At 25.3% G+C, this 17847-nt stretch overlaps 3 protein-coding genes across 5 annotated transcripts in view; 1 reads left to right on the forward strand and 2 right to left on the reverse strand.

Annotated features, from left to right (window-relative positions):
• LOC123269530 (retinoic acid receptor RXR) overlaps nt 1-7587 on the reverse strand; it is a 31683-nt gene extending 24096 nt beyond the window's left edge. The window contains exon 1 of the mRNA XM_044735370.1: nt 7436-7587. Within this exon, the coding sequence (XP_044591305.1) occupies nt 7436-7454 (19 nt within the window). The 5' untranslated portion in view covers nt 7455-7587. The remainder of the gene's footprint in view (nt 1-7435) is intronic.
• On the forward strand, nt 93-10569 carry LOC123269520 (beta-1,3-galactosyltransferase brn). Of its 3 annotated transcripts, none has more exons than XM_044735284.1 (2): nt 93-232; nt 9017-10569. In XM_044735284.1, the coding sequence occupies exon 2, from the start codon at nt 9032-9034 to the stop codon at nt 10415-10417; it is 1386 nt and encodes a 461-aa protein (XP_044591219.1). In that variant the 5' UTR covers nt 93-232; nt 9017-9031; the 3' UTR covers nt 10418-10569. The 3 variants fall into 3 exon arrangements, with proteins under 3 accessions (XP_044591219.1, XP_044591230.1, XP_044591212.1); XM_044735295.1 differs by lacking the exon at nt 93-232 and adding an exon at nt 5389-5536; XM_044735277.1 differs by lacking the exon at nt 93-232 and adding an exon at nt 7921-8057.
• Nucleotides 10570-12148: 1579 nt separating this feature from the next.
• LOC123263817 (Sjoegren syndrome nuclear autoantigen 1 homolog) lies at nt 12149-13382 on the reverse strand. The gene is made up of 3 exons (XM_044727130.1): nt 13187-13382; nt 12893-13092; nt 12149-12356 (listed from the first exon to the last, which is right to left on the reverse strand). Exons 1-3 carry the CDS (start codon nt 13236-13238, stop codon nt 12225-12227), a joined length of 384 nt encoding a protein of 127 aa, XP_044583065.1. The 5' UTR covers nt 13239-13382; the 3' UTR covers nt 12149-12224.
• Between the last annotated feature and the right edge of the window lie 4465 nt (nt 13383-17847).

The raw sequence follows: 17847 nt of genomic DNA on the forward strand, positions 1-17847 counted from the left end.
TTTAAGTTCCCACGATAAAAATCAATGATTTAAAAAAAATCGCGAAGTTATCCATTTTTAAAAGGCATCATTTCTCGACCCCGTAAAAGTGTTTCAGAAGAGATTTTGAAAAATAAAAAATCGTCACTTTTTTTAACCGGTTTAATATTTGTAATAGTTAATAGTCTTTTATTTACGACTGTATTATCACAAATCACTTATTAAATGTGTCCACTTGATCATAATAAAGTATGTAAGTACATACGAGATTATTATATGTGTTTGAGCAAAAAGAATTGCACACACAGTAAATAACTTATGCGGTTATGAATAATGCTTGCTCATGAGGAAGATTAATCGGATAGGAGTGGGCGCGTCCCTGCAGCAGCATCAACCGTCCAAGGACGAATATCGCTGCTCGTGTGACAATCGTCTACTCATATCACACCATACACGTTGTCATTATCGTTATATCGTTAATCAGTTGAATACGCTGAATAAAAAATAATGAGCCCCTGATCACGACATATAACGATTTTTCGTTCAATTTAACTAATAAGTATTGAGTGTTAAGTTGATATCGATCAAATTATTTAATTGTAATTAAATTACTGTGACGTAAGTTCATACTTTCACTTGGAAAATATCTTTAACATTGTTTATCGTTGAACATTTAAAAGTGTTTTTTACGAAAAAAAAAAACCGCTGGGTTATAAATAATGTGTAATAAAAGAGCAACTTTTATTGTATTGTTTTTATTATTATTATTATTGTAACTATTTCTATAATCTTTCTAGCTTCTATATGACCTATTTTAGATACCATAGAAAAAATTGCAAATGGGTTTTTGGGTAACTAGAGAAATGGGTTAGTAGGTTGACATGAGGTCATGTATATCGGTCACGGCAGGCACTTTAACATTGACCTATATTCCTCTATATATTTTCCTACCTCATTGTCTCAAGGAAATATCATAGAAAATAAATCTCGCTATTATTTTACAATATTATTTAAAAAATATTACCATAATTAATTTTAAATGACAGCAATAGACTAATGGAGATAAAAATATTACGCCTGATTACATAATTACGATTATGATTTGATTAGAATTATTAAATATAATTAATTAATGAATCGGATAACCTTTGTCTGAATAGTGAACAATAGTGAGATAAATAGGTCATTGACTAATATTTAATATACAATAGTAATAATGCTCAGTGGTTTATACAAGTTTTTTGCCGTACTTATTACCATGTTGTTTAACAAATAAGTGACACGTGTTATTGACTGAATTTGATTGGTAATCTTATCTTAGTAAAAACTTTAGTTAAGCGCCGCAATAATAAATAATAAATAATGGATGAATATTATTAGTTAACATACGACAGAATACAGAATAAGGATGGTAATATTAAAGCTGTGCTGACTACATGTGCATTAATCTATGACAGTTACCTTGAGTACTTGTGTACACGTGTAAGTGTACTAAGTTACAGTATTTTTATTTATGCATTAAAAGATACTTTAAAGAGGAAATAACTCTAGTTATGTATAACCTTTCAGTTGAAAGGTATTTGTGCATTTAAATGTTTTTTTACTTGTAAAAGCTTTCAATTAGTTATGTAAGTATTGCACATTTTAAACGCGAATGCAAGTTGAGTGTGCTTTACTTCTTATAAACATTCATATTAAAAAATTTGAGTTTATAAAGTGCTGTTTATTAAGAGGTCATATATTCTTAATTTATTATTAGTTTATCATGATTAATCTGAGATTAAGTACTATAAAAATAGCCGTTTATACTACACTGAAAGAAATTAACTTGATTCAAAAATTTCTTGTCTTGAAAATCGTTTTCTTACCTTAATAAATTCTACATCTTTGATCAAGGATATATTATCTTCCTAAGGTACGATCAAATCATCAAAAAACACAAATTAACAATAATTTCGTTTTCCTTCAAAAATTTTATATTCTTGGTTCAAGAAATAATTTCTTTATTCGAAATACCCAAAAATATTTTGTGTATCAAAAATTGTAAATAAAATTGATTCAGCGTTATATAGTTTAAAGATAATAAAAAACATCTATACTAAAGATATTATTAGGAGGTTATTAGTCTCAGCAACTATATTACCGCTTATCGACTATTGTTCTATAGTATTAACTATAGTTGTACTGCTGATGAAAATTGTAAATTACAACGTTCATTAAATACAGTGATTCGTTTTATTTATAATTTGAAAAAGGATGAGCATATTACACCATATAGACGCGAGCTTGGATGGCTATCAGTAAAAAGCCGCCGAATGTACTACTTAGTATGTTATTTTTATAAATTGTTGATTATAGGCAAACCTAACTACTTACGCGAACTATTTATTGAAGATATTGATACTAGACATTCTGTAAGACTTGCAGCAAAAAAGAACTATTTTAATTTCAAGTTACCTAAATTTGCTACAACTGTTTATGAATTATCTTTTGTAGTTACCTGCATTCGTCTCTGAGAAGAATTACCAATCAATATGATAAATGCTTCCAGTATAGAAATTTTTAAAAATAAACTTTATGATTACCTCTTTAATCTAGACATCTAAATTTAAACTAAATTTTCAGTTAAATCATTAAAATTATTAAAATCATAATTATGAATGTTGTAAACTATTAGCAATAATTTTCACTTAAATTGTTTCTTACAAAATTAGTATTTAAGCAATATTACTTTTACTTATATTTTATTATGTTTAAGTATATATAAGTTCTAATAATAATGTTAAAACTAAAAAATTTAAATATGTATTGTATTCACATAATGTATATTTTTCTTTTGCCATTTTGCCAGTGAAGGCTTTGGCATAAATCAATAAATTCAATTCAATATTTTATTTCAAACGATTCTTAAACGTATTTTAACTTATTTTTTAAAGGCATAGAAAATAACACAAATACGAGGGCTTTTAGTACTTTTTTAACAAGTTGGTAATATCTTGAATGAATGATACTACCTATATTTATTCAAGAGAAAGAAATTCTTGAGTGAAATATGTTATTTTGTTTCAAAATACTCAAGTGCATCGTTGAAGACTAAAAATCTTGGATATAGAATTTTTCTTTTCAACCAAAAGTTCTCTGAACTCGATTCAAGAGTGAATTACTTGAATTGACAGCCGATCTCCTCTTTTTCTCGCGTCGTACTCACTGCAGGAAACGGCATTATTCCTGTTGCACTCATGATTATAAAACTATTGCAGTTTTATGTTTTTTTTTTTAAACAAATGAGAATTTCGAAAAAAAAACGCTTTACTACGAAATAGATATTTAAAAAATCTATTACGTAGCAGAGCGTTTTTTTCAAAATTCTTCTTTGTCTAAGAGAGAAATATAAAGCTGCAATCGTAGGGACCAGCTGTTAAAAGAACTGAATTTCTTGAAACAAAAGTGAAACTTAGAAGAGAATATTTCTCTTGGATCGTCTTTTTTTTTTTTTTTTTTTTTTTTAGTGCAGAAATAAATTAATTTCTCGATCTAGAATTGATGAAGCTATCTCTTATAAAAACTTAAGTTATACAGCTGTTAAATATTTCAATTTGTTACTCAATAATTTGAAAAATTTATCAGGAAGTACTAAAATGATTAAAAAAATTTAGTTAAATGGATATCACAAATAAAAGTAATGAAAATGATGTAAATTTCAATTTGTAAAAAATCACACTGTGAATATTTTTTGTTTTTTAAAAATATTAGATATTTATTAATTAAACAAAGAAATGAATAAATTTTAATATAACACTTCTAATAAGCACAAATAAGGAAAAATTTTTGAGCTGAATCATCTTTCGTTAATTTAAAATGTTTAGCAATTTTCAAAGGGGTTTAAAAATCTTTTTATTTCTATATTCTCTGTATATTTGAATACCGAAATGATATTGTAAATAACTAATAGTAAAAAATAAAAGAAATCAGAGGGCAGACGCGAAATTTCAGTATGACGATGCAATTTTTATTTTTTAAATAAAAAATTCAAATAACTAACAAAACTGAAAATGCGATAAATGGAGTAAAAAATAAAAATTAAACAGAAAGAATAAAAGTTTATAAAATCTTTTATTTGTATTTATCTAACCTGGTGAATCAGAGCCGAGTTTGCATTGAATTATGGAAATAAAAAAAATACAAATCAGCGTAAATGTTAATCCTTAACACGAGATTCAATCTAGGTTAATGATTACAATATTCATAGTAATGGTATTTTTGGATTATATCGATTCCATTATGCTGAGGTGAGCTTTTTTTTTAATTTTAGACTAAAAATTGTCTGACAAACTTGAGCTAAATAATATAAATGGTGTATTATTAGCTATGCTGAAATATTACTTGATTTACTATCAAACGGGAATCGCTTACAGACGTACGAGAATACCTTATCTGATAAAATAATAATATAACTCTCGAACTTCAGTTAAATTATTGTTAACGTTGACTGAATTGGTTATCAAAGTTCAACTCTAAAAATGTTTATTTATCGACTGAAAATAGTTTGAATAATTCAAAGATTTTAGTGAGAATAGCGATATGAATAAATTTAAAAAAATTAAACTCTTTAAAGAAAAAAGATAAGTAGACAAATGCATGAAGTTAATTATAATTTAGTATTTTTAATTGAGTTGAAAATGTTATTTAATATCAAGACATTTTTATCTGTAATATGAAAAATAAAATAAAAGGGAATTGATGGTAAATATAGCAGAGTAAAAATTTTAAATACTGAAGAAAGATTTGACCTTGGGGTTATATAACAAAAGTTGTACATGTATAAAGTGACCAGCAAAAAGTTTTAAGCAAACTTTCCTGGGTAATAATTTAAACTTTTTATAAAGATACTTATTAAATCTGCATACGAGAACGATTACTTTTAATGTTGTAACGACTTTTTTTTTAGTTTACTCTCATACCAATTAGTTTACTTGAGTAATTCGTATATTTCCACTGATAAAACATGAGTGCTTACAAAGAGTACTGATGTTAAAAAATTAAATAATAAAAAAAATTTGCTGAATTAAAAAATCATGTAGTTAAAGTGAATTTTTGTTTTTATTACAATTTGAAAACTCCTAAAAAAATGATTATATAATTTAATTTGAAATGAAAATTCAATAAAAAATTTCTAGAGGGTATGAATAATTTAAAACTGACCTAAATAATATTTTTACTTTAAAAACTAGATCATTTATTGTACATATTAATTATGCATAGAATAAATTACTTCGTGGGATAAGCAATAAAATTTAATTAATATTCTGATAAAACTTTTCACAAAAATGATTCTCTTATCATCGAATTTTTTTTTTAATTTATTAAGGAGTTATCTTACAGCAAAAATTAATTTGATTAGTAAGAAAATTTTAAACTGAACAAATCGAATCGTGTATTTGGATTTTATTTGACTAATTACGTATAAAAATAAAAGTATTTAAGTAATGTCTAAAATTTATTTTTAGAGACTAGCAATGTTACCTTGACAGGCCAAAATTACTGAGGTCGTCTGATTGTAAGTAAAATAAAAAAATTATTTATAATTTATAATGCATTTCACAGCAAAAAATATTTTTCTTCTTCAATTGATGGTGAGAAACAAATTAAACTTTATTATTTATCATTTTATATTTTTTAACAATATACATATGCCATATTATTATATGATTTAGCTAAACTCGTTAAATCCTTAAATAATTAATTCGTTAAATAATTCCGCATATTTGGATTATTTATAAATGAATTTTATTAAATGAAATATAATCAAATTGTCAAGATCTTTCTAATAATAGATAATTTCCTCTTTACAAATATACTCATAGATTTTCAAGTGAAAACTAACATGTCGCAATAAACCAAAATATCTATTATGTTCAAAATGTAATTAACGAGGCACTGACATATTATTAAATTTTATGGGCCATACTTCAAGCATCTTTGATTGTTTTTGAACGCTAAATCAACAAAATTTATTTAAAAAAACATTCTAGCGACATGTGGCTCATAAGATTTTATTTGACATTTGACATGTAACTTCAGTCAAATAAATCCTAGTTTCTAATTGATCTTGATTTTTTTTATAAACTAAATTATTTTTTTTTTTTTTAAACATTTTTTCAATTATGACTTATGATATATTGATATACATATATTTTTTAAAAACTAAAAAATTTGCAGTAAAAATAAATACTATTAAGAGTAATATTTTTGTATAACAAGTCATATATCAAATTTCTATATTATAAAATAGTAAATTTTATAAATATGTCAGTAAAAAAAAATCATAAACATTTTTTCGACATTGAAATTGACAATTTTGTGATTTTTTTGAATAGCAAATAAAATCTAGAAAATTATTGATAAAAAATTGTATTCATAATTTTTTTAAGCTTCTAAAGATGGAATATTTTAAATAAATTTTTCTAGCTATAATTTATTAGTTAAAAAAATTTCTAAAGTATCATATATTTTTTTGTCTAAATAATTTCAATTATGATACAGAAGTTAGCTGACGTTTTTAATTTTTTTAATCATTTAATTAGTACTACAAAATATTTTTTAAAAATTGCACGTAAAGTTTTTCAAATATTTTACAGATGAAATTTGTTTTTCTTATTTTTTTGTAATAATTTTTTTAATAAAAAAATTTATAAAATTTTTTAGATGTCGGTTAACTTAATTATCATATTTTATTTAAAATAAAAAAATTTATAAATGTCTGCTGCTCCTATAGATTTCTAAATTTTAAGTAAATTAAAACTTAGAAAATAAAATTTATATTTTCGCACTTATGAAAATAACTTTTTACCATCCTATTTCTTTGACAGCCAAAGAAAGCCGTCACCAGGTGTCTCTACGTACTTACTCATATTTCTTAAACAATTTTCTGATGAAAAACTAAAACACATTTTTATAGATTTTCTAACCTCTGATAGTTTGTAAAAAATTAAATAAGGCATAGACAAATCAAACGATTGATTGATTAAATAAAAAAAAAATAAAAATTTCAACAATTAATACTCAATGACATGTTTAACAGAAACAATCGGTAATTGTAAATAAATATAAACAACAAAAAGAAAGTAAATAAATAAAAGCACTATTCTTAAGATAGAACAAGTGAAATAATGACATCTAGTCAAAGAAAGAGTAGAATGCATGATAACGATCATGACAACAAATACATTAAATAATAAATTAAATCACCAAAATGAGAAGTAATTAAAAAAATGGATTTATTAGTCATTAATGGGTAATAAAAATGAGCAAAATAAAAAAAAAACAAAAATAATAGTTACTAATGCGGTCAGTGAACTAGTTATGTTTCGACCCTGACACTGCCATTGCCCTCAGTCATGATTTGTGTCAGAGCTACATATTGTTACATTTTAAATATTATTCCTGTATTACTTACCTCTATCACTTGTTTCCATTTTAAAATATATTGTTACAACGGCCACAATCAATAAGTTATTTGTTATTTTTCAATATATATTTACCACTAATTTAATAAATACACTTTGTATTTAGTATATATAAACTGTCGTCACTGGCTCAAATACAGTTTGTTATAAACATGGCCGGTGACTTGTATGTCACAATTACCCCAAGGTCGTTGAACTTTTCGTCAATCAAATAATGCGCGCTTTAATGACCTCGAATCTTTTATATAATTTTTTTTAGATACTTTTTTATATTTGTAATTGATCAATCGTGTTTTACAAATAATTAGATCATTTTAAAAGTCATTTCTTTGACTATGTTATTAGTTTGTGACCCACTAAAAGATGACACCACTCTATGGTGATGTTTCGAGATTGAAGATTTTTTTTTGCTCTGTTTTTTAGTTTCTAGGGTTTCTAGACGCTTTTGATGCGCTACAGTTTACTTTTTATTTTCGTCAGGTTAAGTTACATCAAAGATTATAAATAATCGCACTTTAAATTTAAAATAAATTTAGTTAGATGTTTATTATGATTATGTCGTTATGTCAAAAATTACACGTGTTTACTTAATTTGACGTCACATTTTTCATGGTTAGTAAATTTTTTTTTTTTTTTAGATTTTTTTTTTAAATTTAGTTTATTGAAAATATAAATATTTATTTTTTTTATAATTAATTTAATAGAAAAAGTACATTTAGAGTTATTAAAACGTTATTCTTCACTTATCAATATTCCAATTATAATTATTAATTTTTTTTTTAAGTATGACAATTTAATCAATACATTTAATTGATTCGATGGACTTGACTATAATTTTTACGTTAATAATTATATAATAATAAATTTTTTATTAGAAACATTTACAATTAATATAATATTATATTTTTTATTGAAAATTATATTAATCGGTTTTTAATTGTCAAAATTTTACGATTTTTAAAATAAAATTTTATGTAATTTTAAGATCATATGATTCAAAATTAAATTTTAGAAAAAAAGAGTCTATGTAAAGAATTTTTAAAGTAAACTGTCAGTAAAAAATATAATCTTTTGTTTATTGTATACTAAAATATCATTGTAAATATATGATACTGAACTCAGTAGACATCTGACATTTTTTTTATTGTTATTGCAAATAAATTATAAAAGAAAATATTTTTAAATAATTTTCACTTGTAATTTTTTCAATTTTCTAAAAGCGAAATTTTTTTATAATAATTAAGTTGTTATAAAAATCCAAAAAATTTATAGATGTCTGGTAATTTCAGGTTTCATATAAATATTATTGAAATGAAAATGAAGTTAGCTGACATTTCAAAATTTATAGAAATTTTTTATTGAAAAAATTTCAATTAAAAAATTAAAAAAAAAATTTCACATGTAAAAAACTTGAAAAACTATAAGTGCAATTTTTTAGAAATATCTTTTTAGTTGTAATTTAATTTAAAAAAAAAAAAAAATCAAAAATTTTTAGACGTCTGCTAAACTTCAGTATCATTTATTGAAAATGGTTACAAATTAAATTAATAAAATATTTTTTTTACTTTCAGATGGTGGAATAATTAATGGAACTACAAACATGTGATAAAAACTGCGACAAAATAATCAAACAAAAAAACAAAATGTTTTGTCTTATGGAACGATTATTTCCAGTATTCAAACGAACGATATTTAAAATAAAATTTAAACATGTAAGCATATTATTTATAATACTTATGACATCACAATTTTTCGGATTATTTACTCATATTTTTGAAGTATCGTTCGAAGATAACTTTTCATATCCATACGATGGTGATGTATCATCATCAGTAGAAGCTTTAAAGCACAACAAGAATCCAGAAATCACTCCAATAAATTATTACAACTACACTTATATTAGTGAAATTAAAGAACATTGTGTTGACAATGATTATCATACATTAAGAATAATATTTATAGTCAAATCGGCAATCAATCATTTTGAGCGTCGTAGTGCAATAAGAAATTCATGGGGTCACAAAAAACGTTTCTTCGACGTACCAACACGCACGGTATTTCTATTGGGTATTAATCCAAATATTGATAAGCTGTCACAATTAAAGTTAGACGAAGAAATAAAAAAATATAAAGACATTGTTCAAGCCAATTTTATTGACACATACTATAACAATACAATAAAGACAATGATAGGTTTAAAATGGGCAGTTAATTATTGTTCAAACTCAAAATTTTATATGTTTGTTGATGATGATATTTATGTATCTGTTAAAAATGTATTGAGATTTATAAGGAACCCAACTTCTTATCCAGATTATTTACAAGATCCTAGTAGATTGGGTGGACCACGCAAACGTGAAATTAGTGAATCCTATGTGCCAAATTATAACTATCGTTTGCCAAATAATAATAATAATAATTACAATGATACTACTAACGAAACCAATACCAATTATCAAAGGCATCAATATAGATTAAATGATACTCTAATTAATATAAGTAGTAATGATAATAATAACAGTAATAATAATAGTAATAGAAATTTAATTAGAAATCGTAGACAAGTATTTGATTTTGAATTACCAAGTGACGTAATACTATTTGCTGGTTACGTATTTGTATCATCACCACACCGTTACAAATCATCTAAATGGTATGTCTCATTAGACGAGTACAAATATGATATGTGGCCGCCATATGTTACTGCGGGTGCTTATATATTATCTAAAGAGGCACTCATTGATATGTACTACACGAGTTATTATACTAAGCATTTTAGATTTGATGATATTTATTTAGGTTTAGTTGCTAAAAAGGCTGGTATTGAACCTTTTCATTGTGATGAATTTCATTTTTATAAAAAAGAATATACTAAATATAATTATAAATATGTTATTACGTCACATGGTTACGGAGATCCTGGTGAATTAATGCAAGTATGGAATGAACAAAAATCATTAGGAAATGCTTAATTTTTTAAGTCACTAAATCAATTATCATTTATCATAAGCTTCTCAAAATTTAGCTGTTTGTTACCTGATTTTAAGGGGGAACACCACTGTGACGATCGAAAAAAGAGGTGATTTTCGGGAATTTTTTTGACAGGGAAAATAAAGGAATTTGAGAATCGGGTTTTTTTTTATTTTATTAAGGGTACATTAAAGATTATTACCCTAAATTTTTATTAAAAAATATTTTATTATTACAAAGTTATTAAAAATCTCGTCGAGCACTATAAAAAATTTCGCTCTCCATGGTCGGTTCGATAACTCAAAAACGGATCATCTGAAAATAAAAACCCAAATTGTTTTTTAATTAGTAAGGATGTAGTTATCGTCGCACGTACGGAATTTTAAAAATTTTTATTTTAAAGATTTTTTTAGCCGGGTTAAAACAAAAAAAAAACAGTAAGCATAGCGAGAAAATTTTCAATCAGTCGCCATTTTTTTTTAAATTAAAATTTTAAAAATTCCGTACGTGCGACGATAACTACATCCTTACTGATTAAAAAGCAATTTGGGTTTTTATTTTCAGATGATCCGTTTTTGAGTTATCGAACCGACCATGGAGAGCGAAATTTTTTATAGTGCTCTACGAGATTATTAACTTTGCAATAATTAAATATTTTTTAATAAAAATTTAGGGTAATAATCTTTAATGTACCCTTAATAAAATAAAAAAACCCGATTCCCAAATTTCTTTATTTTCCCTGTCAAAAAAATTCCCGAAAATCACCTCTTTTTTTCGATCGTCACAGTGGTGTTCCTCCTTAATGAACTACACTTTCATTTAGAAAAATCTTTTTTTTTTTTCTACATTTATATGCTTTGATTATTTTATTAAAGTGATATATTAAAAAAAAAATTTTTTTTGCTTAAATTTAAAAAACAGTTTATTTATTTAATTATGGCTTTTATTTAAACCCAACAGCCTAAAGGGCCAATAACAAAGTTTAAAAAAACAGTTTGAGTATCTTCATTACTTCTAGCTTGATTGTTTTTATAATTGAAACTAAAATTAAATTTATTAATAAAAAGCAATTATTAATTCTCTTTACTTCATTAAGATATACCAGATATCTTACAATACTTATCACTAAAGTATATATGCTATTAAAAAATTAATTGCGACTGAAAATAGATTTTCATTAATAACATCGATAAATGTGTTAAGAAATAAAATTTAAGAATTTATTTAGAAAAATTATTTTAATAAAAAGATCTCCTTTGATAGTTAGTGCAAAAAAATTTATTTATTATTCATTCATTTTTATTAAAAAAATATGTTAGGCATGAATTTTGTAAGTATAAACAATTGTCGAACAAAAGCGATCTTACAACTATCCTGTGATGAATGTCATTTTTATACAACTAACTCCAATAAAATAAATAGATATAGATATAATGACCAAGCGATATTAAAATAGTTTTGTAATTAGTATTTATTGTATGCAACTAAAATATCGCATTGTAATTAGAAATATCAAAATCATCGATGTATTTTCAATAATAAAATAGAAATAGCAATACTTCAATGTAATAGATCAAAATATCAGACTTAATTTTCTAAATAATCAGTCAGTGAAAAATTACGAGCTAATCTAATGATATGTTGATGAAAAAATGAGTTTAAATATATTTTTACAACCCTACATAGCGAATTTTTTATGATATAAAAACGTTATCTACAATTTTTTGTACTCACTTTAAAAAAATAAAATTAATGTTCAATAAGTAATAATTTGAATCATTGATAAATGATTAATGTATCATTGTAAAATTATGGATGGTGTACGGATAGCCATGTAGGATGTGATTGCGACTTCTCTGGCTTAGACTTTCCCAATGATTGATCTAATGACGATGTTTCTCGTTGTACAACAGCTAATAGCATTTGCGAGCTATCGACAATCTAATAAAAAAATATAAATATTTAATATTATTAATATTTAAATAAATTATATAAAAAAAAATCACTTTGTTTAATTTATTAACATCCTTAGAGTAGCTAGAAATGTAAAAAAAAATTATTTAATTAATGACAGAGTTTATCATAAAAAATAACTTACGTACATTGAATCAGAATTTTCATTTAAAAACTGCAAAAAATTTGATATTAAAATAGCAGACATTTGAAAATTTACTGATTTTTTTTTTTAATTGGATTGCGTTTACAAAACTATTTTTAAAAAATTGTATTCATAATTTTTTAGAGCTTCTAATAGAGAAAAAAAAATTTTTTTCTGTTATAATTTATTTGTAAAAAAAATTCTAAAAATTATTAGATGTCTCCCAAATTCACCATCATAAAAAATGTTAATGAAAAATTCCTAATCCGCTTTTAAATAAAATTTTTTCTACATTTCTAATTATTCACATCTTAAATTACTTTGAAATAAAAAATAAACTTAATCGTCTAGAGTTGTCAATATAGTTAAAAATAATTACTTTCATATAATGTGCTTCCGTATCTGTAATTATTCTATTATATTCATTTCTTATTAAAATTTTTTTGTTTAGACTATCAGTTACTTGCGCTAATTTGTAATGCAATTTTTTAATCTCCCGTTCTAGGTTATGTTGCTCTTCTTCTTCAACATCTATTTCTGCTTGTATCATTGCCTTTTTGGATTTAACATCTTCTAAACCTGAGTAAAATTTTAATAAATTAATAAATAATCCAAATAAAATATTCTCACAACAATAAGAAAAAAATTAATAACAAGGTTATCAAGTACTTACATTTGACAAGTTCTTGATTATAAGTTTGCAAAGCCGCTCCGTGTTGAGACATTTTTTTAATTTTTATCCTATAACTATTCTTTTCAATAATAATCACCACTAAATTATTTATAATACAGAATAATATTATTATCAGTTTTGTTTTGGACACTAAAGTATTTGTTTACATCCGTAACAGTTGAGAAATAATTTAAAAATAAGTTCCGAAAGAAGCCGATTGATGGCACTAGTTTGTTGTGGATTTCATTTGAACGTAAATCATAATAAGAACAAGGGTGTTTATCCCTTTAGAGTCTGACCTTGAAACCCCACTCTTGGGTCTTACTACGGATTTGTGCTCTCCCCACTACTCTCACGCGTAGACGTTTCAAGATCCTCTGACTCTAAAAGGGTGTTTATATTATTATGTAGAGATACATGGTGACTGGTATGGAGAGCTATAAACTATTTATAAACTATATGCGTAGTTTTCAGATATTTTTACTAAAAAATAATTATTTTGATTTACAGTTGGAATGTACTAAATTTAATTATTAACCCTTCGTTGGTCGCGCTATGAGCGAATCGCCGCCTAACAACTACTCAACCTATAGAGACTCGCTATAGTGCGAGCGAGAAACTAAAAAAAGCGCGACCAACGAAGGGTTAAGAAATATTAGTTCTCCAACTACGCCTTGAATAAATTTGTGAGTTAAATAACAACAATGGAAGATATTATATTGAAGCTATCAGATATCAGACAATTTTTTAATTTTATTTTTATTCTAAATTAAATACTAAGAAAAAATTTTTTAAAAATTATGATACTGAAATTATCTGACATCTGATGATTTCTAAGATTTTCTTTTACAAATGAATTTGGTAATTCCTTAACTCACATTAAGATTATCCTCTCCACATTCCTTTCTCAATCCTTTCCTACCAATATCCTGTTACGTGAATGTGGAACGCTTCACGTAATAATTACCGTAACTCCTATTCTTTCCCGCTTCACAGCATTATTTATATTTGTAAAAATGCTTACCGTAAGATGGACGGTGTGGCTTAATGTATATAGAATAAGCGAAAGGAAATTTAGTATAGACCGGATAGCTCAAATGGTAGAGTAGCCGACATGTCTTTGGAAGGTTCTGGGTTCGAATCCCAGTCCAAGCTATCTAATAATTTTTTCTCGCATATTCTATAAACTCACATTAAGGTAGTTGTAGCGTGATAGGCATTTCAACAGAAAATTATGAAATTTTTTTTATTGAAAGATAAATATATTAATAATTCACTACCAAAATTTCAGATCAATTGACCGCACCGTTTTTGAGTAATTAATTTTCGAAATTGTATCTTTTACACGTAGAGGTATAGAGAGATGGTAAAGTTAGTATGAAATCTTCCATACCACTCGAGTGGGCCAAAGATTTCATACTAACTTTATCATCTCTCTATACCGCTACGTGTAAAAGATGCAATTTCAAAAATTAATTACTCAAAAACGGTGCGGTCAATTGATCTGAAATTTTGGTAGTGAATTATTAATATATTTATCTTTCAATAAAGAAAATTTCATAATTTTCTGTTGAAATGCCTATCACGCTACAACTACCTTAAGATGATCCTCTCCACATTCCTTTCTCAATCCTTTCCTACCAATATCCTGTTACGTGAATGTGGAACGCTTCACGTAATAATTACCGTAACTCCTATTCTTTCCCGCATCACAGCATTATTTATATTTGTAATTTCTTTTACAAATAAAAATCATGGTAAAAAAAAAATTTCTAAAAAGTTCCACTGGTAGTTATTTCAACAAGTTATCGATATAATTGCACGCCTCATAGCGCGAAGCGCGTGAGGTTGTGCTTTAGACTCGACTCGTCAAGGTCAAGCAATTTTGTGATCTTTAAATGTCTCTATCACAACCATATTACACTTATACAATAATATAAGTAGATGTACACGGAGAAAACACTTAAATTAAACCATCTTTTACTTTCTAAAATCATTTCATGGAGCTATTTTGAAAAAAAAAAAACGTTTTGAAAAAAATTTTACGTGGACGTCCGGATGTCACCCCATTTTGGATGTACCAATGATTATTCCCGAACAAATTGATATTTCAAGACCGGACCTTTTTTATTAGTTTACGAATGCGATGAACTGGGTCCGTATTTCATATCAGTAGCCTAGTTTACGTATTTTTTTTTAAATTGAATTTTTATTAAAATTTATTACGATATAACCGTACAAAGACAAACGAATTTTTCTTATTTGTCACGTGAAAACTATGGCGCCACTTTATAAAGCTAGATTTTTTTAGACTGCGTGCGCATATAACAAGAAAAAAGGGCGCTGATATTTAAAAAAAAAAAAATACTCTGTAAGAAACTACTTAATTATAATTTTCTTTTTTTTTATCAGTTACTCAATTTATTTTTTTTTTAAAAATGAATGAGCGTTATGGGGTGTGCACTTTTGGATTTTCCAAACTTTTTTTTTTTTTTTTTTCAATGTTTTCTGAGTAATAATAGTAGTAATTTATTTTTTGTATATCCATACTTTTTTCAATTTTCACATGTGAAATTTTATTCTTATAATTATTTATTTATTTTTTTATTTAACGTCCTCAGAAATTTTACAAACCCTGATTCAGAAAGATGATTTGAAATGATTACCTTCATGTTAATTGTATATCTATATAGTATTCAAATCCGATGCATTTAAATCATTTCAAATTAGATTTCTTAATCAGGGAAAGAAATGACACATGTAAATCACACAAATGTAAAGTGTAAAAATTATTATACTAAATTAATTACAACTATAATATCTTAAAGATAAATACTAATGGTAATTACTTACAAGTGGAGTCAACCCCATTTTGGGCCATAACTAAGTGAAAAATTAACATTTAAAAAATTCTGTTTGTTTTTACGGCACATTTATGATAAAAAATGTCGTGAAAGGAAAAAATAAAGATTTCGACAGCTTTTTTGCCTCAAAAAGTTGGAAATAGTATCAGCTTTTATGTTTTTGGATAAAATTTATATTTTAATTTAAATTTCGCTTTTGGGAAATAATAGAGAATTAACGTAAAAGCAATATGGTGGCTATTACTCAAAAAAGAGACGCAATCTCTTACATTATTTACTTTGAAGAAGTCAACACAATGATGAACGCAAAACTTTCGCCATCAACTGTCATCACTTTTTATGACATTCTGATGATGGATGAACAGGACCTAGTGAGGTGATAGAGTCATTCACTCAGAAAAAGGATTGGGGGTCTGAAGATTTTGAAAATTTTCCGGCGTACGCTGAAATGATCAAACTCAAATTATCACGTACAATTAATTTTTTGTAAGTCAAGATATTTTACACGGAAAAAAGTAATATTCATTCGGATTCCGGTTAGTTTTTATAGTTTCAAACAGTAAAGCGGACATCGGGGTGGCAAAAATATAAATATTACAGAACTTAATGTAGAAAGTATAAAAGCCACAATTTATAATTTAATATCCAAAATAAGTGATTAGTAGCTGTCACTATAGTAAATAACGACTCTTTCATCTTAAAAAATTACAGTTTCAAACAGTAAAAATTGCCATTTCAATATATAGTCCATATTATGAGGAGAAGGGGAACTCAGATGAAAGAGAAGAGGGTCCCACTCTGGGAAAATTTAACATTTGAAACAGTAAAAATTATACTTTTAAAATATACATTTTACCAGTTCAAGCAAGTCAACAATTACAGTTTGATTTTTAGCGTCGCGTTTAAAATTTACCATTTTACTTTGTAAATATTGACGTTGCTTGTATTAGAAATTTACTAACTTTATTTTATGCTTTTTACATATCATAAGATCATTTTTTAGGTACGAAATGATAAATATCAAAGTCTGAATTCTCAATTATTATACTTTAACATTTTAGACATTTACATAGCGAATATTACTGTTTGAAATAGTATTTTCTTCCATGTAAAGAGTAAATTGTAACGTTTAAATGGTAAATATTATAAAGTGAATAGTAAAATCATGATTTTACTGTTTGAAATGGTAATTTTTAGCAGTTGATCATTACTTATTATAAATCGACTGTTATTCATTAGTTTACTTTTTTCCGTGTAATAAAATGTACGATTAGATATAACTTTTTTAATTTTTTTTTTTTCATAGTTTATCTTAAATTTTTCGTCACCTCAAATTTTCCTCTTATCCTTACATTAAAAAAATTCTAACTATTATCAGATGTCTGTTAATTTAAGTATTATTGTAAAATTAACTGTTGCAGAAGCTTTTTTAAATTTTATGTTCTCAATTTTTTAAATTTCCTAAAACGTCATTTAATTAAAATCTTAAATAATTTCAATGTTTCTTTAAATTTAACTAGTTAAGTTATCCTGAATGAGAAATTTAATTTGAAATTATTAAAAACAATTCGAAATGATTTGAGATGAATATTATAGAGATTTACATTTTGCATGGATTAAGTTATTTCAAACTAGATTTCTTAATCCGTTTGAAACTGAATGTTGACAAAAATTATTGTCACATTTTATTATTTACTGTAACTTAGTTTCTAGAGAACTAACATGCGCAATTTCTCCTTTTTACACACAAAGACTTAGAAAAATATGTATCAACAAAACATAAGTTATAATATTTGT

The sequence above is a fragment of the Cotesia glomerata genome, linkage group LG1 (assembly GCF_020080835.1).
Source record: "Cotesia glomerata isolate CgM1 linkage group LG1, MPM_Cglom_v2.3, whole genome shotgun sequence".
Taxonomy (NCBI): Eukaryota; Metazoa; Arthropoda; class Insecta; order Hymenoptera; family Braconidae; genus Cotesia; species Cotesia glomerata.

What these genes read in the sequence shown, in the direction of transcription:
- LOC123269520 (XM_044735284.1), top strand. Translation starts at nt 9,032, where the DNA reads ATGGAACTACAAACATGTGATAAAAACTGCGACAAAATAATCAAACAA.
- LOC123263817 (XM_044727130.1), bottom strand. Translation starts at nt 13,238, where the DNA reads ATGTCTCAACACGGAGCGGCTTTGCAAACTTATAATCAAGAACTTGTC. An exon ending in TAATCAAGAACTTGTCAAAT is followed by an intron (nt 13,093 to 13,186) that starts GTAAGTACTTGA and finishes AATTTTACTCAG; the next exon opens with GTTTAGAAGATGTTAAATCC. An exon ending in CGGAAGCACATTATATGAAA is followed by an intron (nt 12,357 to 12,892) that starts GTAATTATTTTT and finishes TTTTTTTATTAG; the next exon opens with ATTGTCGATAGCTCGCAAAT.